The following is a 25,007-nucleotide window of genomic DNA, read 5'->3' on the forward strand; positions in this document are numbered from 1 at the left end:
GGAGGATATAAGATAAACGTCAACAAAAGCAAAACGAGGATAATGGAATGTAATCAAATTAAATCAGATGATGCTGAGGGAATTAGATCGGAAATGGGACACTTACAGAAAGGCAGACTGGCAACGGCAAGAAAAGCATTTCTGAAGAAGAGAAATTTGTTAACATCGAGTATAGATTTAAGTGTCAGGAAGTCCTTCCTGAAAGTATTTATATGGAGTGCAGCCATGTATGGAAGTGAAACAGGATGAAAAACAGTTCAGACAAGAAGATAATAGAAGCTTTCCAAACATGTTGCTACAGAAGAATGATGAAGATTAGATAGGTCGACCACGTAACTAATGAGGAGGTACTGAATAGAATTGGGGAGATGAGAAAGTTTTGGCACAACCTGGTTAAAAGAAGGGATCGATTGGTAGGACACATTCTGAGGCATCAAGGGATCACCAATCCAGTACTGGAGGGAAGCATAGGGGAAGGGGGGGTAAAAATCATAGACCAAGGGATGAATATAGCAAGCAGATTCAGAGGGATGTAGGTTGCAGTAGTTACTCAGAGATGAAGAGGCTTGCACAGGATAGAGTAGCATGGAGAGCTCCATCAAACCAGTTGGTTGGTTGGTTGGTTTGGGGAAGGAGACCAGGCAGTGAGGTCATCGGTCTCATCGGATTAGGGAAGGACGGGGAAGGAAGTCGGCCGTGCCCTTTGAAAGGAACCATCCCGGCATTTGCCTGGAGCGATTTAGGGAAATCACGGAAAACCTAAATCAGGATGGCCGGACGCGGAATTGAACCGTCGTCCTCCCGAATGCGAGTCCAGTGTCTAACCACTGCGCCACCTCGCTCGGTATCAAACGAGTCTCCGGACTGAAGATGTCAACAACAATAGTGTAAATTTAAGTACGTTTCACAAGCAATATGAATCGATTTAACAAATATTATGTTCATTTTAGTTAGTGTGTTAATTAGTTGTCTGTAAATGGCCAGCACATAAAAAAAAAAAAATCACATATCTGTAGCCTGTAGACCCAGTCATTCTATATTCTACAATACACATTGTCCAAATGATATATGAAGAATGGACATCTCCATCTATATCACTACTTCGCAATTGACATGTAAGTGTTGGACAGAGGGTTCATAGAACAGCTCTCAGAATATTTCTCAAGTGCTTCACTCTCAAATAGCATGTGGGTAGAATAAACAGCTGAATCTTTCTATGCGAGTTTTGATTTCTCTTATTTTAGTATGAAGGTCCTTTTTCCATTTGCAGGTGGGAGTCAACAAAATATGTTGACACTCAAAGGAAAACATTAGCGATTGGTATTTCATCAAAAGATCTTACTGCATTAAAAATACACTTGTTTTAATGAATGGTACACCATCTAGCATCTTATACTCATGACACACTCTCCCCCTATTTTGTGATAATGGAAAATGAGCCGCCCTTCTCTGAACTTTTCTGATGTTCTCTGTCAGTCTTATCTGGCAAGGATCACATACTGTGCAGTAGTTCTCCAGAGGAGGATGGACAAGCATAATGTGGTAGACTTATTGCAACTTTGCATTTGTTCTGCCAATAAAATGCAGTCTTTGGTTCATCTTCCACATAACGTTTTCTATGTTATGGTTCCAATTCAAGTCATTTGTAATTGTAATCTCTAGCCATTTAGTTGAATTGAAACCTTTAAATTTGTGCAACTCTTTGTGTACTCAACATTTAATGGGTTTGTATAGTACTCATATAGAGGACCTCACACTTTTTATCGGTTAGGGTCAACTGCCATTTTTCGCACCATGCATATGTCTTGTCTTAATCATTTTGCAGTTCAGTTTCATTGTCATATGACTTTACTAGACAGTAAACAACAGTATCATCTACAAATAATCTAACAGTGCAGCTCACATTTTCTCCAAAATCGTTTATATACATTAAGAACTGTGGAGAGTCTTTAATGCTACATTGAAGAACCCTAGATATGACTTAGGTTCCAATAAATGACTTTCTATTATTACAAACAGCAACCTATCTGACACGAAATCACAAATTCCATACCACAACTTGGATGATGTTCCATAAGCATGCAATTTGATTAGAAGCTGCTAGTCAGGGATGGTGTCAAAAGACTTACAGTGTTAAAAAGTTAATATTAGTCCACAAGTGGCTAGTGTAGTCAGTCAATGGGTTCACGTACTTTAATGATGTCTAAAACTTTTATTCAATGATGTGACAATCACATGATTATCAGGAATATTATGGTTAGCCTAGCCATGCAGGGGACCTTAGTTCAGTGCCTGGTACTGCCGGGGGAGGACTGGAATGGGATGCACTAAGCTTCATGATATCAACTGAAGAGCTTCTTGAAGGAAAGGAAGCAGCAACAGGTCTGCTAACCCAAAAACAGTCAGGTGAGCTGTGTGCTAAACCCATGCTGTTTCATATCACATCTCTATGACACCACTGGATGATGATGATGATGATGATGATGATGATGATGATGGCATGGTGGTGGTTGGGCACAGTTGGCCTGTTGTGGTTAGAAGAGTGGTGCTTTATCATGAAGCTAATTTACAGATTATTATGTTAAATAACTGATGCTCATTGACATTGAATTAATAAACTATCATTCCATAAAGATTTTATGTTTTTTGGGGGGTAGGGGCAGAGCTTCCATGTAAGTATATTTATTTGATACATTATAGTTGCCTGTAAAACAGTTTTTTACAAATTATCATTTCTTAATGCTCAATCAACTTTACTTACAGCACAGTCATTTGCACCATCACCACAAAATGTCACAATATAGTCAATGTTCTGCAGTGATTCAACCAACTGAGCTTTTTGATCAGGCAACATGCGTGCAAATATGGTTCCCTTTGCTGCAATTTGTGGAACAAGATATGGGTAATGATCATTAATCATTTTCCAAGAGTGTCCATCAACAGCGAAATGCCAGTTAGCACCCAGATCCAAGGTAATAAGAGCATCCTAAAAATAAAAATAATTACAAAATAAAAATCATGACAGTCAGACTTCAATTTATTCACAATGAAATATCTGATTTCGATGCACAACAAAATACAGAAGTTTAATAATTAATAAAGCAATAAAATTTAAATTAACTTCTTTACATAGTTATTGACTGCTCACTGCCTCAACTATACGGTCAGTGGTTATATTTACTCCTTCCATTGTTTGGATTAAATTTAATGTAATATATAAAGCACATTTTGAACAGGTATTTGAAATTTCACAAAAAAGTAGAAACAGATGCAAAGGTAAGTTAATGTTACCTATACATTTTGTGTGTTGTTGTTGTTGTTGTTGTTGTTGTAGTCTTCAATCCGAAGGTTGGTGCCTCTTCATCTCAGAATAACTACAGCAACATACATCCTTTAGAACCTACTCATTGTATTCATCTCTTGGTCTGCCTATATGATTCTTAACCCCCCCCCCCCCCCATACGCACTTCCCTCCAGTACTAATCTAGTGATCCTTTGATGTCTCAGAATGTGTGCTGTCAACCGATCTCTTCTTCTAGTCAAGTTGTGGTGCAAATTTCTTCTCTCCCCAAGTCTGTTCAGTACCACCTCATTTATTATGCAATCTACTGGACTAATCTTCAGTATCCTTCTGTAGCAACACATTTCAAAAACTTCTATTCTCCTATTGCCTGAAATGTTTATTGTCCACGTTCCATTTCCATGAAACACTATACTCCAGACAAATGCTTTCAGAAACGACTTTCTAACACTTAAACCCATATTCGATGTTAATGAATTTCTCTTCTCCAGAAACACTTTTCTTGCGACTGCCAGTCTATATTTTATATCCTCTCCACTTTGGGCATCGTAAGTTATTTTACTGTCCAAATACCAAAACTTAGCAACTACTTTTAGTGTCTCATTTCCTAATGTAATTCCTCCAGCATTGCCTGATTTAATTCAGCTACACTCCATTAACTTTGTTTTGCTTTTGTTGATTTCTCTCTTATAGTCTCTTTCCAAGACACTGTCCATTCCATTCAGCTGCTCTTCCAAGTCCTTTGCTGTCTGACATATTTGCAATGTTATTGGCAAACCTCAAAGTTTTTATTTCTTCACCGTGAACTTTAATTCCTTCTCCAAATTTTCTTTGGTTTACTTTACTGCTTGCCCAATGTACAAATTGAACAACATCAGGGATAGGCTACAATATTGTCTCATTGCATTCTCAACCACTGCTTTCCTTTCATGCCCTTCAACTCTTATAACTGTCACCTGCTTGCTGTACAAGTTGTATATAACATTTCACTTTCTGTATTTTATCATTACTCCCTTCAGAATTTCAGAGGGTGTATTCCAGTCAACATTGTTAAGTGCTTTCTTTATGCCTGCATAAGCTAAATACAGGTTGGTTTCTTTAGCCTTTCTTCTAGAATAAGTCGTAGGGTCTATATTACCTTGTGTGTTCCAACATTTCTCTGAAACTCAAACTGATCTTCCCCGAGGCTAGCTTCTACTAGATTAGTATTTTGCAGCCATGATTTGTTAAGCTAATATTTCGGTAGCATTCACACCTTTCAGCACTTGCTTTCTTTGGAATTGAATTTATTGCACTCTTCTTTAAGTCTGAAGGTATTTCCCTCATCTCATATATCGTATACCGTATTTACTCGAATCTAAGCTGCACTTTTTTTCCGGTTTTTGTAATCCAAAAAACCGTCTGCGGCTTAGAATTGAGTGCAAAGCAAGCGGAAGTTCTGAAAAATGTCGGTAGGTGCCGCCGCCCGCCACAACTAACTTCTGCCGTCGAATATATGTAGCGCTACACAGGCATGGTTTGTAGGCACAAAGATAAATACTGGCGCCAAAACCTCTGCGTCAGTAAATAAATTTTTTTTAAAAAAAAGGTGGAAGATGAGCTTTTTTTTCTCCGCCCCGACTTTCGACCACTGCATTTTCATACATTATCCAACGAAGTAAATACAAACTCCGTATTGTTCATCTTCGAATGTAGCAGAATTTCAATGTACTACGAAAATCCGACTGGCAAGACTGTTTGGGATGTTTGTCAATATGGCCAACTCTACATTCTGAAATTTTTCCTACCTGTGACAAGAGATGGTTGCTAATAGGAACTTTTATCAATTGTGAATCACATGCAGTATTCTCTTCACCATAAGAATAATATGAATATAAACATTTTACCATGTTTTCTTTCATGTTCGCTGCTATCTCATTTAAATCCTGCCTGCCTAATAAACTACGAAACTAGAGTGGGACAACAGCAAACGCGGAAGAATATACGTATCATGTTTATATTCGTATTAAGTGACACAGTCAGAAATGAAGCACGGCAACTGACTAGATTTTCAAATCTAAGATGACTCTAATTTCTGTGCAGAATTTGATGTACTAAAGAAGCGGCCGCATAGATTTTCAAACGGAGAAAAATTTTCGCCTAACTCTCGTTCAGAACATGTTCTATCATACGCAGTCTATTATTTGGTTCTTGTTGATCATTGTCAAAGAAAGCAGCAGTGTAAGTAACAACAAATAGCAGTCTCTTGCCATTGTTTCGCTAATGAGACGATTCCTCTCTCTTTTTTTTTATTGTTAGCGGCACTAGCGCGCACAAAAGCAAGCCATGCTGCGAGCGGCGACAGGTCGTAAACACGCACTATCAGAATGCGACAAAAAATCCATGACACATTACAGTAATGCATTTTCAGCTTAGAGTGACAAACACCTATAACAAAGAAAACGGCACTTATCAGATCGAAGCAAAATAAGCAATAGATTCAAACCAGACGAAGCACGTGAAAAAGGAAGGGTACCCGTATAAATACGGACGGAGCGCCTGACGCATGCTAAGCATGCGTCTTCCCCGCATGCTAAGCTTACGACTCGAACGAAACTACTGTAGCTGTATCTTCATTCATTCGACCTAAATTGTGTCTCATATTACAATGGACCAACTTTGATTCGATTTGGACGTGCGGCCTAAAACTTTTCTCTCCCCTTGAATTTCGAGTCTCAAATTTCAGGTGCGGCTTAGATTCGAGTGCGGCTTAGATTCAAGTAAATACGGTATACCAGGTGGAATAGTTTTGTCACTGAGGTTCTCCTAAGGATATCAGTGGTTCTGAGGGAATTTTGTGTACTCCGGGCTTAGGTCTTTCAGTGGTCTGCCAAATTCTTCTTGCAGTATCATATCTTCCATCTCAAATTTATTTACTTCCTCTTCCATTTCCATAATATAGCCTTCAAGATCATTTCCCTTGTATAGCACATACTCCTTCCCTCTTTCAGATTTCCCATCTTTTATTAGTACTTGTTTTCCAGCTGAGCTCTTGATGTTCATACAGCTGCTTCTATTTTCTCCAAAGGCCTCTTTAATTTTTCTATAGGCAGCATGTATCTTTCCCCTAGTTACACATGCTTTGTCTTCTAGCCATTCCTGCTTAGCCACTTTGAATTTTCTGTTAATCTAATTTTTGACATGTGTGTAGTCCCTTTCACCTGCTTCATTTACTACATTTTGATATTTTCTCTTTTCCTCAATTAAATTAAGTATCTCCATTGAAATCCAAGGATTTCTACTTCTATCTGATGATACAAAAGATGAATGTTATGAACTTATTACATTATTGAATTCACTCCATAATAAAATAATATTAACAATAGAACATGAAATAAATCAGTCCATAAATTTCTTAGACCTCAAAACTGTTAGTGAACAGCAAGAACATAGTTTTCACATTTACAGGAAACCAACCTATGTGGAGATCACACCAGCCAAACATAAGTATGCTGCATTTAGGTCCTCACTGAACAGGAGACACACATCACCTTTATAACCTTAAATACTAACACAAGAAATAGATACCATCAACACAATTGCAATACATAACAGGTATTCAGTAAAATCAACTGACAAACTATCCACAAAATAAAGGCCAATATCAGTAAAAATGTGTTTACACCTTTGTGCCTCATGCTTAGTCCCCGTGCGACTGTGCTTGCCCCATATGGAAGTAGAGGCATGCATGTAGGTTGCATGCCTCTTCCTCAGCGTGTGCTTGTGAATAATTCTATTTGCACCTGTGTTCACACTAGGTGCCTCTGCTTCTGTGTGAGGCAAGGTACAGCCACACGGCAACTGGCCATAATGTGCATGGGTGTAAACACACCTTAACAGAAGCGCAACAGGAAAAGCAACTGCCATCACAAATGTTCACAAGCATTCCCTGTTTAGGCAAAGATTCACAAAAAATTTCTAACTTATTTAGAAAAACCTATACAAAAATGTCTTTCTCAACATTAAACAAAGAAACAAACAAACCTGGACACCAACTGCCCCACACAGTAAACATAATGCCCCAATAACAGAACACAGTGGAATATATAAATTTCAGTGTTAACAGCTGCCCTGCATTCTACATTGGCAAAACAGGAAGAACTTTCCATACAAGTCACAAAGAACATGCTGATGCTTTCAGACTTAACTACAGTGAAACCCTGCTTTTACACTTTTCAAGGGACTTCAAAAAAATGGTGTAAAATACAGGAAACTGTGGGAAATAACATTTTAAGCTATAAAATATATGTATAGGATACTCCCTTGCATTTTTGCACTATATGTATGATATATGTACATAATATGCAGCAAAAGACTTGTCAGGGCCTTGTTTAATATCTAATAAAGGTTTATTATCTAATAAAAACCACTGATGTGACTGGAATTGATAACTGTCTGGTAAGTAGAAACGTTTCACTCAGTTTCATATGTCACAATTGATGTTTTTGGAAAGCCTGCAGCTGCCATTCATTACTTAAATAATGGAATACTGCACTAGTTATGTATTTTTTGTGCTTAGCATGAAGTGTTTTGAGAATTTTCTGCCATTGTCAAGTGCAAATATGTGCATAAGTGTGTTTTGATCAGCATGAAAAATATAAGTAACCAGCACTGTTTTTAAACCAAAAACATTTGAGAAATGCAAAGTGAATGACCATAGATAAATATATATGGCTATGGTGAATGATTGTGTCAACTAGAACTACAGGTGGCCAAATGCCGAAACACTGCACTTGCACAGTAGAGAACAGATTGGAAATGGTTGTTATTGGTCATGATATCTTTATTCAACCAGTTAAAATCCGCTAAGTACAGTGTCCTGGCGTCGAGAAACTTAACTATGTTATATTTGTAAACACTACTGGATGGACGTCATGCCAGCATAATTTTTTTCTCCATGAACATTTTTTGTAATGCATAAATTGCAGAAAAATTATAAATATGTTGACACAAAATCAGGTGCAAATTAACATTGTGGACACAGGAAATTTGACAGGAACAATAAAAAATGTCAAACTGCGGGAAAATGTTAATTCTGGGAATGTTAAAGTAGAGTTGTACTATATTTTGACAAATCCTCTGTAGCTAACAGTATGACCCTTGATATACACAGACTAAGTGACATACACAACAGTGTAACTGCACTCCAACCAGAAAATAAAAATTATGTATGGATGAAGTATATGAATATATGAAGAAAATGAATTGGCACAATGCAGAGCAAGATAACTCTTACTCACACTACTATAATCATTCCTTGGTGATTCAGGATACAAGCCTCCTCCAATGGGCTTCAGTTTTAATGACACAGATTCACCATCTTCAGATTGAGTAACTACAACCTGGATAACATTTTCTAATGGTAGTACCATGCCACAGTCTCTTGCCACACTGACTGCTGTAAGAATATTATCGCCTGCAATGTATGAAACAAAGTTATAGGAGTATATAAATCACAGAATGAGTCATAGAAAGGCACAACAAAGAGACTGCCTGAAAGTTAGCTTTTGGCCAACAAGGCCTCTGTCAAAAATAGACAACATACACTCATGCACACAATCAAGCAAAAACAACTTGCACATACATGACCACAGTCTCTGGCAGGTGGAACAGTCTGGCTCCAGTTGCCAGAGATTGTGGTCATGTGTGTGCGAGTTGCACTTGCGTGCGTGCGTGCATGCGTATTTTTGAAAGAGGCCAGTGTGGTCTTAGATTAACAGGTAGATAAATCAAATTTAAGTGATGAAATGTAGAGCTTTATTTCATCATCTTTTGAGCATGCATCCAAGACAGCAATATTTCTTCTGATATTTTAGCTGATAACCATACAGTCATCTTCAGGTTAGTTTATGACTAAATGAAAGTTACTTGAAGCAATGATATACAGAGTAGAGCTGTTGGAAGTTCATTTCGTGTGTGTGAAGGGGGGGGGGGGGGGGGACGACAGTACTGCAACAGTGGTAGAGATGAGTGACAGGCAGGGGCTAGCAGAGATCAAAACCAGGGATTCAGGGATCAAATGATGTGTTGCAGAGATAAATCATGTATACACAATTCAGAGAATGTGTTATTGTGAGGCTGGGATTAAGGGGGGGGGGGGGTGGAGGGGAGAATCCAAATGATATGGTTTATGAAGCAGTCACTGAGGAAAAGCACATTCTACTCAACGGCATGCTCAGCCACTCAGTGGTCAACTTTGTTCTTGGTCATAAGATTGGTAGTGGCCATTTAATTGGGTAGACAGCCAGGTGGTGGTCTTTCCACATGGAAGACTGTGCAGTAATTGTAGTGAAGTTGATATATGACAACTGCTTGCGTAGATGGTCCTGACTGGCAGGGAAAGATATGGCTGTGATGGGACTCTAGTACAATATGTTAAGAGGCTGCTTTGGAACAGGTCTTTCACATAGATATGATTCATGTAGGAAGGGGTTGGAAGTAATGATGAGATATGGACTGGCTAGGATATTTGTCGTTTGGGTGGATGCAAAACTCTAATGGTCTTAAGAATTATAATTGAAGCACACAATGAGAGATGGGGCTACACCAGAAAGTAGTCATCGAAAGAAAAATAAAATATTTGCAACTTGGACTGCTTCTTCATTCTATTGATTCCCACAATTGTTCCACAAGTCTTCTGTATGGCACAGTCACCATTTATAAAACTTGCGGATATGTTAAAACTACAATATACTTTTTGAAAGATATAACCACCATTTGACTGTACAACATGTTTTATTCCACAATCCAGATTTTGGCCTTAGGCCATTTTCAAGTGTTACAACTGCAGTAGATTAATCAGATTTTTGATACGTAAGTAAGAGAACAAATCATGCAGCCTATACATTAATTTAACTGTTTACCCAGCTATTTTACTGATACTTGTACTTTTAATGTGTTTTAATCTGTAGCAGTTTTAACACTTGAAAATTGCCAAGGCCAAAATCTAGACTCTGGAATGAAATCTGTTGTACAGTCATATGGAAGATATACCTTTCAAAAAGTTTCACATGACATTGGCACCACACCAAAGTAAAACCATTACAATATACTTATCTCTTAATTTAAGCTGTTGCTTGTTATACATAAAGAAAACAATCTTTTTAATGAAGAGGCATTGACTTTTGATATTATTTGAAAGGATGAAGATGACAGACAAATACGGATGGCTAACAGTATTTAGAACTGAATAAAACTTTACCTGTAACCATAACACACCGTAATTTAGCTGTCTGTAGATGGTGAATGACACCCAGTGTCTCGGCCTTTAAGCTGTTACACAGCATCAGAAGTCCAAGAAATGTAAGATCACATTCCATCTGAAAAATATAAGTTGATTAGATATTCTTCTGACCTTAAAAAGTTGCACACTATCACAATAATAGATGATACTGCTTCATGTCGAGTGCATACACAGGACTAAAAATTTGTAAAACAGTACTCTAATACGCAACACTTTCACTGATCTCATTTTTCTAGCATTTTAACCTCCTATGTCTGCTAAAATATGTGATGCAAAAGACACACAGTCTAGATGTTTAATATGATGTATAATGTGTGTCTTCCGGTTCAGGATCTTTCCAATACCAACACACATGAACTTAGAATATTCTGTTTCACTTATTGATTTTATTTCTAACAATGTGTTCAGGTCTTGTTCTTTACATAAATTGCATATACTGTACTCTATCCGAGTTCACTGACAGTTCATTTGCAGATAACCGCTTACTAATTGTCAGGATAATTTTATTCACATTTCTAAGAGTTGATATTTCTCCATTGGGCTTGATCATAACACTTTGGATATACAATGGAATACTAGGGTGTAAAAAAAGGGAGGGAGGGAGGGGGAGAGAGGGGGGGGGGGAGAGAGAGAGAGAGAGAGAGAGAGAGAGAGAGAGAGAGAGAGAGAGAGAGAGAGAGAGAATATGAGGCATTGCTCCAAACAACCTAATAATAATAATAATAAATACACTACTGGCCATTAAAATTTCTACATCCATGGAGATGATGTGTTACAGACACGAAATTTAACCGACAGGAAGAAGATGCTGTGATATACAAATGATTAGCTTTTCAGAGCATTCACACAAGGTTGGCGCTGGTGGCGACACCTACAACGTGCTGCCATGAGGAAAGTTTCCAACTGATTTCTCATGCACAAACAGCAGTTGACCAGCGTTACCTGGTGAAATGCTGTTGAGATGCCTTGTGTAACGAGGAGAAATGCGTACCATCACGTTTCTGACTTTGATAAAGGTCAGATTGTAGCCTATTGTGATTGTGGTTTATCGCAACGTGACATTGCTGCTTGTGTTGGTCGAGAGCCAATGACTGTTAGCAGAATATGGAATCGGTGGGTAATACGGAATGCCGTGTTGGATCCCAACGGCCTCGTATCACTAGCAGTCGAGATGACTGGCATCTTATCGGCATGGCTGTAACGGATCCTGCAGTCACGTCTTGATCCCTGAGTCAACAGATGGGGATGTTTGCAAGACAACAACCATCTGCACGAACAGTTCGACGATGTTTGCAGCAGCATGGACTATCAGCTTGGAGACCATGGCTGCGGTTACCCTTGATGCTGCATCACAGACAGGAGCACCTGCGATGGTTTACTCAACGACAAACCTGGGTGCACGAACGGCAAAATGTCATTTGTTCGGATGAATCTAGGTTATGTTTACAGCATCATGATGGTCAAAAAAATGGTTCAAATGGCTCTGAGCACTATGAGACTTAACATCTGTGGTCATCAGTCCCCTAGAACTTAGAACTACTTAAACCTAACTAACCTAAGGACATCACACACATCCATGCCAGAGGCAGGATTCGAACTTGCGACCATAGCGGTCACGCGGTTCCAGACTGAAGCACCTAGAACCGCAAGGCCACACCGGCCGGCCATGATGGTCACATCTGTGTTTGGCGACATCACGGTGAACACACATTGGAAGCATGTATTCGTCATCACCCGGCATGATGGTATGGGGTGCCATTGGTTACACGTCTCGGTCACCTCTTGTTTGTATTGACGGCACTTTGAACAGTGGACATTACATTTAAGATGTGTTACGACCCGTGGTTCTACCATTCATTCGATCCCTGCAAAACCCTACATTTCAGCAGGATAATGCACGACCAGATGTTGCAGGTCCTGTACGGGCCTTTCTGGATACAGAAAATGTTCAACTGCTGCCGTGGCCAGCACATACTCCAGATCTCTCACCAATTGAAAACGTCTGGTCAATGGTGGCCGAGCAACTGGCTCCTCACAATACGCCAGTAACTACTCATGATGAACTGTGGTATTGTGTTGAAGCTGCATGGGCATGCATACTTGTACACGCCATCCAAGCTCTGTTTGACTCAATGCCCAGGTGTATCAAGGCTGTTATTACGGCCAGAGGTTGTTGTTCTGGGTACTGATTTCTCAGGATCTATGCACCCAAATTGTGTGAAAATGTAATCACATGTCACTTCTAGTATAATATATTTGTCCAATGAATACCCGTTTATCATCTGCATTTCTTCTTGGTGTAGCAATTTTAATGGCCAGTAGTGTATATTCACAAACCTAAGTTGCATGCAGCTCTGCTGCACAGAAACAGACATTTATCTTTGCTGCTGGCATCATTACTATGGGTTTGATCAACATGCAAATATTATGCAAACACTGTGAGCAGAAATGGGGATTCCTGGAGTAAGAAGGTATTCTTTTCTTGAAGCACCATTGAAAAAGTTTAGAGAACTGGCACTTGCAACAGACTGCAGACCGATTTTTTGACACCAATGTACATCTCATGTAAGGACTCCAAAGGCAAGATAAGAGAAATCAGAACTTGTATGGAAACATACAGACAGTTTTTCCCTCATTCTGCTCTGTTTGCGAGTGGAACAGTACAGGGAATGACTAGTTATGGTACAAGGTACCCTCCACCATGCACTGTATGGTAGCTTGCAGAATACGTATGTAGACACGCTAGGTTCACTGCACTACATGTTAAGAGTTGCAACACCCCCACCCCAATCCTGCCCCCCCCCCCCCCCCCCCCCCCCACATTACCAGCTTAGCTCCTGGATATGATACCTATGGCAGATAATGTATACATAACAATAACAAAAGTGAACTCAATATTGATCCATGTGGTGCACTTGCTGTGGCCATTCCCCATTTTGAAGAGACTGTTTCATTGTGTTCCCTCCTAGAGTTTCTTAATGTGACAGTTTGCACCTTTTTTAGTTATTTAGGGTGAGAACACAGTATAGTGTGCGCAAAATGCAGTGGCTACTAGGTGAGCAGTCAGCGGGAGGAGCATGGGGAGAGCGGTGGTGGTGGTGGTGGTGGTGGTGGTGGTGGTGGTGGGAGGGGAAGTCACTCAGAGTGTTGTAGGGGAAATGCTGAGCACTGTAGGTGAAATACCATTTGAAACTGATGACTACACTCATATTTTTGGTAAATATTATGCAGGGCCCCTCCATGCCTGCACTTGCATAGTGACCATTCAAAAACAATTGTCACCACTTCTTTGGTTAATATCTACAAAGAATTCTGCCAAAACGCAGCAATTTATTTTCCCCTGGTTATTTAACCATTTGTAACTTTCAGAGAAGAGTCACGAGGGGGAAATTTTGAGTAAAGCCTACATAATTCTCTAGTTGCTATGTTAAAATTTGCTTCTTATGTCAGTACTCAGCAGGGTTTACACAGTCTCACACTATATTCAACTAGATAACTGTATACATTATTAACTGAGTCAATGAACATTTACCACTTCTCTTCTGGCTCGTTGTGCTTGGGACCATGAAAACTTGGGATCTAAATCTCTATATGCCAATGCTATAATTCTGAAGCCACCAGAGGCATAATTTGTAAGCACTCTGTGTAGATCCCGTGGCACTAGGAATAAAACAAAAATAGGTTAGTTAATAATACAAGTTTCACTACAAATACACTCCTGGAAATGGAAAAAAAGAACACATTGACACCGGTGTGTCAGACACACCATACTTGCTCCGGACACTGCGAGAGGGCTGTACAAGCAATGATCACACGCACGGCACAGCGGACACACCAGGAACCGCGGTGTTAGCCGTCGAATGGCGCTAGCTGCGCAGCATTTGTGCACCGCCGCCGTCAGTGTCAGCCAGTTTGCCATGGCATACGGACCTCCATCGCAGTCTTTAACACTGGTAGCATGCCGCGCAGCGACGCACGGATGCACGCCAAGACCGTAGGATCCTACGCAGTGCCGTAGGGGACCGCACCGCCACTTCCCAGCAAATTAGGGACACTGTTGCTCCTGGGGTATCGGCGAGGACCATTCGCAACCGTCTCCATGAAGCTGCGCTACGGTCCCGCACACCGTTAGGCCATCTTCCGCTCACGCCCCAACATCGTGCAGCCCGCCTCCAGTGGTGTCGCGACAGGCGTGAATGGAGGGACGAATGGAGATGTATCGTCTTCAGCGATGAGAGTCGCTTCTGCCTTGGTGCCAATGATGGTCGTATGCGTGTTTGGCGCCGTGCAGGTGAGCGCCACAATCAGGACTGCATACGACCGAGGCACACACGGCCAACACACGGCATCATGGTGTGGGGAGCGATCTCCTACACTGGCCGTACACCACTGGTGATCGTCGAGGGGACACTGAATAGTGCACGGTACATCCAAACCGTCATCGAACCCATCGTTCTGCCATTCCTAGACTGGCAAGGGAACTTGCTGTTCCAACAGGACAATGCACGTCCGGATGTATCCCGTGCCACCCAACGTGCTCTAGAAGGTGTAAGTCAACTACCCTGGCCAGCAAGATCTCCGGATCTGTCCCCCATTGAGCATGTTTGGGACTGGATGAAGCGTCGTCTCACGCGGTCTGCACGTCCAGCACGAACGCTGGTCCAACTGAGGCGCCAGGTGGAAATGGCATGGCAAGCCGTTCCACAGGACTACATCCAGCATCTCTACGACCGTCTCCATGGGAGAATAGCAGCCTGCATTGCTGCGAAAGGTGGATATACACTGTACTAGTGCCAACATTGTGCATGCTGTGTTGCCTGTGTCTATGTGCCTGTGGTTCTGTCAGTGTGATCATGTGATGTATCTGACCCCAAGAATGTGTCAATAAAGTTTCCCCTTCCTGGGACAATGAATTCACGGTGTTCTTATTTCAATTTCCAGGAGTGTATATCTATAAGGGATGTTCAAAAAGAAATGAGCCGCAGGCATAATTACACAAACCAGTACCTGGATGTTATAAGTCTTAACCCTGGCTGTTGAGACACTTGTCCCACTATGGCACAAGGCCATGAATGGCTGTCTCATAAAATTCCCAGGGTTGCAATATTAACCAGTTTCACACGTACAGCTGGACGTCATCATCCAAGGTGAATCGTTTGCCCCTCAGGGCCTTTTTAAGGGGGAGAGAGGTCTGGACTGTATGGAAGGTGGCCAAGAACGTCCCATTTGAATTTCTGCAGGAGTGCCACAACTGTGTTGGCTGAATGAGGCTTTGCATAGTCATGGAGCAGAATGACCCCATGGATAAGATTGCCTGGTTGTTTTGATTTGATCTCTTGGCAAAGGGTGGTCAAGGTTTGCGAGTAATGCTGGGCATTCATTCACTGTTGTCCCATGCTCCAGGAAGTGAATCAGAAGGGGGGCATCTTGGTAAAAGAAGATCAGCAGCATAACCTTTCCTGCACTCATGTAGACGATGATGTCCAACTGTTGGTGCGGAACTGGTTAACATCGCAGCCCCGGGAATTTTATCAGACAGCCATTCACCGCCTTGTGTCATGGTGGGACAAGTGTCAACAGCCAGGGTCAATATTTCTAACATACAGGTAATGGTTTCTGTAATTATGCCTCCGGCTCATTTCTTTTTGAATGCCCCTTATAGCAACAAAATCTAGGCATTTGGTAAGTAAAGTGGGGGAACATGGACAAAACATTTGTATAATACTTCCCATCTATATAAAGACCACTAAAAAATTACACAAAAATATGAGCATTGCTAATGGGAGCTTATTTAACGCACCACTACAACTAATGAAAACTTTATGCACACATAATGAAGAAAATTGGATGTCACATGAATGATGCTGCTGGTAAAATGGAAAAATCAACACATAAACTGCAAATATCCAACGTTAAATTATCAGAATGTTATAAGTCCACCATATTTATAAAAAAATTGCATTAATTAGAAATTAGCCACAAAAGAAGAACGCTGAGTTCAACATCTTGTTGAGAGATGAAGCATTGGCTCAGTTCGTGAATTACGAGGAAGGGAAACATCTTGGCAGCTAAACAGAACTTATGTACATCATTTATTACAGAAGTACTTCCACTACTGAAGGATAGTTTAAACATAAAAGTAATTGAGCTATGAGTTAATTAAGTGACTAACAAGAAACATATATTTAATCATTACAAAAACACTCAAAATATATCTGGCATCTTGCTATGTGGAAAGAATGACATCTGATGGTGTCAGGACCGCTTTTGATCTGAACGTCATGAACCTTTCCCTGCAACCTGTTGCTTCGAGGACGAGGGGGAAAATGCGGTGTTGAGAGGCACCTGCTGGTCGTGTGCCTTCTTGACACTCACTACGGAACTGTTGCTGGACTTTTCTGTGACAGCTGATTAGATTGCTTTATCCTTACTCAATTTGCCTTGGCATGTACACATGCAAGTACAGGTGCTGGTGGTGGTAAGTGGTTGTACTGTGGACGTTGTCTGCATCGAAGTGTCGACCATAGGAAAAAGTTTCTTCACCATAGAAGCATAAAAAGTGGTAAAGACAGGAGGTTTTGTCACCTTATATCCCTTTTTGGCTTCCGCATGGAGGATCCACATGATGACTTATTTCTTGGATTTTTCATTCCTCTGCAAAAACAGGGCAGCCTCAGCTACAGACTGGGTGGCTCCCAGAGCAATTAATGCAGAGTGCTGGAGAGGGACAGTGAGTCCCAGCTTCATGGACTGCCTTTCCACATCTCCCATAGGTCCCTTCACCCCTGCAGCTCACCATTGTGTGAGCAAAATGCTGGAATTTGTAGCACTGCATAGGGTTAGGTTCATAAGGCCTAACGCTAATTGGAGGAAACCTGCCACGATGTGGTCAGGCAGCGATGGAGAATTTAAGGTCACAACGAAGGTGGCGGTCTTCTCAATTTCTCCATTATTCCTAAACATCCTTTGTTCTATGTCTACTATTGCCTGTAATGCCCATACCTGTTTAAGTTCAGCTATGTTGATGACCATAATGTCACGGCATGTGACTGCAGTCGAGTGAGTTATGCAAATCAACAATTACATTATACTCACCCAATTTTTTGGAATTCCTAAGTAGTTCCACCTGCTTTGCCCTGTTAGTCTCAACCAGTAGGGAACCATTCCTAAGCTGCTTGATAGATTTGATTTCAGTCTTCCAGCACGTCCCTCCAAGCTTTTATGGATATAGCAGAGGGACACATTTTTAAACATCCCCTCCTTCTTCTTAATCACAAAAAACACATACTGATTTATGATTCTTGAGCCCTGGTACTATAATTCAACTTATTCCGATTCTCAGCAGGCAGGGTGTATACGCAGATGAGGAAAGAAAAACATTCTCTGATTTTTCCTGGATTTCCCGGTTAAAAAAAAAAAAAACTTTCTCCCGGATGAAAATACACTTTTTCCCTGTTAAGTAACAGTATACTTTTCCTTGGAACTGTAACGCTTATCAATCATTTCAATACTAGTGGTTTTATACACCGGCGTAGAATTTCCCGGCACTTTAGAAAATGAAACTCAAGGGAAAAACACGTTTTGGAAAGATGTCTGATGTGCAGCAACATTTACACTGCATATTTTCATATTACGAAAGTATAAATTCGAATTTCACCAAACACTGCATGTTACTTTTCGAAGGATTGAAATAGAGACTGTGATGTGCTTTTGTAAGCCAGTTGTAGCTCATGTCAAGCGATCTCGCCAGCCGATGTCAGCGGGTATTCAGACCACAGAACACATGATATAGTCAGCCAATAGCAACATCAATGTTAAGTAGTGCGAACACACAAATAGGAAAAGGTAATGGTTTAAATTAATGAACATAGTGTCCCTACAAGAAAAGAAAAGCTTTCACGTATAATATTGGCCTCTGAGATTAATAAGCTGCAAGAGAAGTTAAGCTTTCACACATAATGTTGATCTTTTTTGCGCACACAAATGTGACAGTAAAATTTTTAACAACGATATGGAGGTCTGATCTTCTGGGCTCGAAAATATTCTAAATGGTCGTCCTCAAAGATTTGAATTTTGAATGAGAGTCAAATGCTCTGCTATTAAATTCATCGGACATTTGCGCACAGAGATCACCTTCTGTAAAAGGAAATTAAATTTACTTGAAAGTAACGCTTTTAAAACAACCATTTGGAATATTTTCCTGAAACCTGTTAGAAATAGATTTGTTTCAGCAGTTGTGCCAGATGACAGGTGTCGCCGCGCTTGCGCAGCTATGATGACGCAGGAAGCCCATACGTTCGTACAAGTAAAACATTAAAAGATCTTATATTATGTCATAAAAGAAACAAGACATTAGAGGATACTCCAAGAGCATGGGAATTTTGTGAACCATACCAAAATGCATAATTCGGCTTAAAGTCCACATTCGTATGTCCAGATTCAGATGTAAATTTTCTTGGAGTACCAGTACCGCATTATCTCATGTTTGGTTCTTTATTATGGCATAATGCCATATGCGCTAGATGATGAAAACGTGAACTTGCAAACCCAGTCAACCACATAAACAGCGATTGTCGTTCACCATGTAGCGAACAGTTGAAAAACACATCATTTCAAATAAATTGACTGTCTCAGCAAAAAAGATTAATAAAAGTCAAATTTCTTTAACAAACCAACAAAAATAACTTCATTGTTCTGCAAGGCAATTAACGCTTGACTCTCAGAAAGGTGGAAACTAAATAAAATCTGAACTAATAACATATTTTAGCCTTCCGTAATTATGTGAATGTATTTTAATTCACTTGATAGCTCCCAGCCACAGAAATCCGTTTTGCTTTCATTTGACATGAGAGCAATAAACAAAGAGGAAACAGCAAAATCACTTAACGTAAACACTTAACTCTGACTGCTCTGCACATCATATCCGGATATACGATATTTCTGAACCGGGGCAATATTAGATAGTGGCGCTCCCCCTCCCTTGAGCGTTTGAGGTAGGACGCAAAAATCGACTTTTCAAAAATATCTTCATTTTGTAGCACACATCTTTCTGATGAGTCTGATACATAAAACATATATGATTGAGGGAACATAAGACACGTTATTTGGTCTTAAGTGTGCCGAAGTACAGTGCCACATCTCTGTATTTCGCTCTGTGAAATTCAAACTTGTAATATTTTGTAATGGGTGCCATCTAACTATATTCAGGCCAGTGGAAATTAAAATGTCCTGTGGTGCCTCTCCTGCTCCCAGTCGGCCAGTTTGACATCCTGCCCCAATTAAAAAATCTCACAATTAATAGTGGATGGGATTATTTGTAACTGGGAGAACAAGAATTCTTCAGAAAATTTGCAGTCTTTACTGCCTATTAGCTAATAACTGCTGTTTCGAGTGACATAAAATTAAATGTGGGATACATAAAATGAGTAAAGACAAGAGACAAGCAATACAGTACACATTTCCTCAATCCTTAAGTCCTAGCATTTTTTCCTCTCTAATCTTGCCACGGCTTTATATGGCATACTTTCCTTTCTGGGAAAGAATCTATTACATCATCAAAGTTCGTCAACATTTTGCTACATGAAAAAATGAAATTTCATTGTCTACTACCAGAAAAGCTGTTAATACAAATAGTACCCAAGACTGGTGTGGTTTCTCGACCTCATTACGTGTATTTTGTGACTGTGTGCTAGATAAAATGAAACAGGCCTGCCTAATATTGCAGCAATTGTTACACACACAAAATAAACAAGACTGTTTTGGCACAAATGGTCATTTTTATAACATGACAGAATATAATTCACGAAGTACCAATATCAAATGCCTATTAGGCCTACTACAAACAAAAAGTTTTATGTTAGGAAATAGTTTCACATTTCATTCATACTCTCGAGCTTCTGAAGCATGAGATCAAAAAGTAGTAATATGAAATTTTTATTTAAATTTGGAATCGTCATATTCTTCCGTAATTTGTGAGAGCCTCCATTTCTTCTCCTTCCTCATTCTAACAAACAATCTTGTCATCACTAATTCTGTAACTATTCCTGCCAGTGTCAAAATTTATTCTCTGGTTAACTTCACTAATCCTGCCACAATCACTGGTTTAGTTATCCCGCATTTGTTCTCCCGTTAGGTGTTATTACGTGTTCGTGCAATGTGTTTTCCGCGCTACTCCCAGAATACAACTTAAAGCGGCTGCTAGCTGGGGACCATATAACTCGTCCTTCATAGTGCAGCGCTCTGGCCAAAAATGTTTTGTCAAAATTTCATTTTCTTGGATACACAGAGAAGACAATACGGAATTTTAGTTGCCTGTTATTCCTGTTAGTCGTTTATTTCCACTCTGGTACTCTGAATCTATGGATTCGCTAGTAATTATAACTATGCTGATCATATGCAAACCCAGTCAACCACATAAACAGCGATTGTCGTTCACCGTTTCGGCTTTATTCGCTCGGCTCGTATAGACCCGTCCACTTTTGTCTACAGGAAAGTTTATTTCTAGATGCGACGGATGCTGGGTGCTTTGTGAAACAAGGTCTTTTTCCTCAATAATATGTATTGAGTCTTCCTCATTCCATGGAAATGTTGCACAATGGTGGAATGATCACAGTTCATCACATTTACAAGTTCTTGAGTACACTAATGTGGATCACAGTGGATTAACATGTTTAAATGATCATCACCAAACCCTGAAGCTCTTCCTGAATGTGGAGTGACATATCAAAATGGTCCTCCTTAAAATGAGAAAACTATTTTCTTGCCTTGCTCTGTGCAAAGACATTATCCTCTTATATAGCACAAATGTTTCTGGCTGCCTATGGTGCTGTCACCCATCTATTGAACTCAAACAGAAGAATATGCCAGAAATATTCCTACTTCTCCACTTGGCACTCCATTTTATAGCATTCACAGCTCCACTCACTATATACAAATGACAAAATAACAATATGTAAACTGCAACAGCAACAGTGAACTACAAATAAACAATGACAATTGATAAGTAAACCCACATCAACCAGAATACCACCACACAAAACAAAAATGCTACAAATTTATGCACCAATTAAATAATCTGGTAAAACAAATCCATACAGGCAAGTTACCAGGCCAAAAGCCAGGAAAAATCAATGTGTACATATTATTATAGACCCAACACATGAACTGAAAGGACAAAATGTTAAGTATGACAATTTCTTTACATTATATGCATTAGATTGATGAATTCATGAACTGGAAAAAAACTTGTTACAAAATGAACAATCAGGGGCGATTGGCAGAAGGATACAAACAGGAAATTCTTTAATAAGCTCCAGTGGTGGAAATCTGAACTCCATACGTGCCAGATGTAAATTGTGTCCATCAATTTGTGGCAACAAAACCCTTATGAAGAGCTAAAATTGTATCAAACATGTCCTAATTTTCGTGTTACATACTGCTGCCCATATTGTGGAATCTAATAAGCTGTCTGTATTGATGTTGAGCTGAGGCAGCTAGATATTTAGAAATTATAACTACTACAGTTTCCCTGTTACTAGCAATTCCTATTTTGTTCAATTTCAAAATAACTGCACAATAAATAATTTTTAAGTCATTGATATGAATGTTAGCTTCAAATACTGTAATATTTATTTTATGGCAAATAATACCCTATTCACTTTTAATATAGAAAGCTGAAATTTATGAATTACTGTTATTGTAATTTCAAACGTAAGTAAGTTGACAATTTTTTTTTTTATTTTATTCATCTACAAACTAATTAAAAACTCCATTGTGTGACATTTCATTGAAAACCATGGTCTTCTGATTATGTTAGATGATTGATTACAGGTAATGCTGAAAATTAATTTTGTTGCAAAAAGAAATTAAAATGACTTAATAATTTCTTAGTATTATCCATTTAATACCAGTCAAGTTATTATGACCAAAACAGAAGACAGCTGTTTTAAGGATTGGAGCAGGTTTAAATGAAGTATTCTTAGGATTCCAATCATATCAGGTAATTTAAATGTTAGCAAGTTTGGGTACAGTTGTTTCCTTACTGGTAAGACTGCTGACACAGTCCACCATAACCATACTTCTGGCTGAGACACTGTGGCCAAGTTATTAGCACTTGCCCACCACAATACATCATTTAATGTCTACTGTGATCATTGCAAGTCTGTGAAAGTTGCATTACATGATCTGCTTGTTTTTTTTAGTAACATATTTATTAAAAACTTATTTTGCCTCTTTGAAGATGCTCTCCCAGATAGCATAACCAAAGTGCTAGTGAGTAGAAGGAGTGTAACTACCACACAGAAGTCATAATGCTTGGCAATGGATAAGAGCTACAATTAAAGCTGCTAGATGTTCAACCAAATGATCTGGCTGGAATCTAAAAAAGAATGCTGATGCAAATTTAATTGATATCTTTTTCTGTAAACATTTTCACATATTTTAGACATTTCCACAACACACTTTAAGATGTCAATGAAATTTTTAAGTATTTCAAAATGATAGATTAAGCTTTCTACATTGCGATGCAAAATTAAGCTTGGATTTTTTGTTTACAAACACTTAGTCTTTGAAACCCCACATAAAGAAGGCAATGAAATATGATTTACTTTGATTTTTTTCCCCCCTGCATGTGTGTCATTTATTTTATACCTTACCAGTTTCTTTCCTGCACAGGCTAACAATTTTTTCTGGGGCACCTTTGCAATAAACTGTCATGAACTTGCTGCCCAGAACTCTAGTGATGACTGACATGCACTGAGCTGCAGATGTGAAAGGAAACTGACGTAGAATCCCAACTTCATATGGAATCTAAAACAAAATGTTGAGGAATATAAGCACCTGTAAAATCACATACTGGAATAGTGCAGTGGAAATGGACAGCTTCAAGCTCAGTTAACATGAAAATTCATTCATCACATAATGATGTAACAGACAAGGTAAAATGTAAACATTTGCAAGAAATTAATCTATAAAATAAAATATTTCTGTACGAAAGATAGAATAAATGTTACAGGAAATGTTCACTGAGAAACAATCTTGATGAAGATGAGGATTTAAGGGACTTTGGTCGTTTGATACCATGGTCTTCAAAGTGCACACTACAATACATTAAGAGTAGCATGATTAAAAGTGGTAAAAAACTTTATACTTTATATGGTAATATGTACCAAATTGTAATCCTAAGACAGCCACACGTTTGACGTTTGCTGCCCCCCCCCCCCCCCCCCAAACACACTAACAAAAAACTTGTCTTAATTCAGTTACTAAAATTTTGTCAAAAGGTATGAATGAGAATCAAAGAGCAGCACCTAAAATAAAGTAGGCCAATAATATAACCATTTGGGACTTCCACTGCAAATTTCTCCCCATCATGATGATATGATGACCCTCTGTATATTACTCCAACAGCCTAAGACAGTTTCCTGCATTCTGTTACTTAAGTAAGAACTAAACCAGGTATGTGCTGAACTATGTATTACATAAAAAAATCTGAAAGTATTTCTGGATCATTACTTGTTCTGGTTATTCTGTACATGTCCTTTTTCTGTTATGAAGACACTCTTATACCTGTGGTAGTCCAAGATTTCTTGACTAACTTCCTATTACTAAATTTAATTATCTTTTACGGAAAACAATCTCCAAAAATTGTTACAAACTCATTAAGAAATATGAGGGTTGAATGAAAAGTAATGCCCCCGCCTTCGATAATTTAGTTTGGAAGGGAATATTTTAATAAATCAAATGAAGAAAAAATCCTTTGAATGTGATCTTTAATTACCAATATTCACTTTTCCACATAATCGCCAGTCAATTGGATACATTTCTGCCAACAATGAACAAGTTTTTTGCAGCCGTCATGGATGAAGTAGACACTCAGTTTCCACAACCACAGTCTCACAGTTCCCTCGATGTCTTCATCAGAAGCATAATGGTGTCCCCGCAGATTGTCTTTCATTATCAGGGGCACATGGAAGTCAGATGGTGCTAAATCTGGACTGTATGGAGGATGCCGTACGGTGATGAGATTCAGTCTCTGAAGTTCTGCTGTGGTGGCACATGAAGTGTGTGGTTTGGCATTGTCATGTGACCCACACGTTCCTGTGAAATGCCGATTGTCCTTGCAATTTCTCTCCGAGTGATATTATGATAATCCTGAATCGATCTGTCAACATTTTGCTAGTGAAACTTTGTGGTTGCTGTCACAGGACTTCCAAACTCTGTTTGTCATGCAGGTCAGATGTTCCCGCTCAAGATCTTTAAACTTACTTGCCCAACGATGCACAGTACTCACATCAACACAATCACCATAAACTGCTTTCATTCTCTGATGCATCTCCCCTGGTGTGACACCTTCTGATGTCAAGAATTCAATGACTGCATGTTGCTTAAATTGCATTGACCAACCATCTGCGCAGGGTTCCATAC

The 25,007-nt window shown here is 39.4% G+C and overlaps 1 protein-coding gene across 1 annotated transcript in view; it reads right to left on the reverse strand.

The window, feature by feature from the left end:
- The window catches only part of LOC124723027 (polyamine-transporting ATPase 13A3-like), a 288,432-nt gene that overhangs the window by 72,057 nt on the left and 191,368 nt on the right, over positions 1-25,007 (reverse strand). Inside the window, exons 12-16 of the mRNA XM_047248200.1 lie at positions 23,237-23,390; positions 14,116-14,243; positions 10,542-10,659; positions 8,581-8,756; positions 2,762-2,986 (exon numbers count right to left, since the gene is read on the reverse strand). Coding sequence (XP_047104156.1) covers positions 2,762-2,986; positions 8,581-8,756; positions 10,542-10,659; positions 14,116-14,243; positions 23,237-23,390 — 801 coding nt within the window. The remainder of the gene's footprint in view (positions 1-2,761; positions 2,987-8,580; positions 8,757-10,541; positions 10,660-14,115; positions 14,244-23,236; positions 23,391-25,007) is intronic.

Source organism: Schistocerca piceifrons, chromosome X, assembly GCF_021461385.2.
Source record: "Schistocerca piceifrons isolate TAMUIC-IGC-003096 chromosome X, iqSchPice1.1, whole genome shotgun sequence".
Classification (NCBI taxonomy): domain Eukaryota; kingdom Metazoa; phylum Arthropoda; class Insecta; order Orthoptera; family Acrididae; genus Schistocerca; species Schistocerca piceifrons.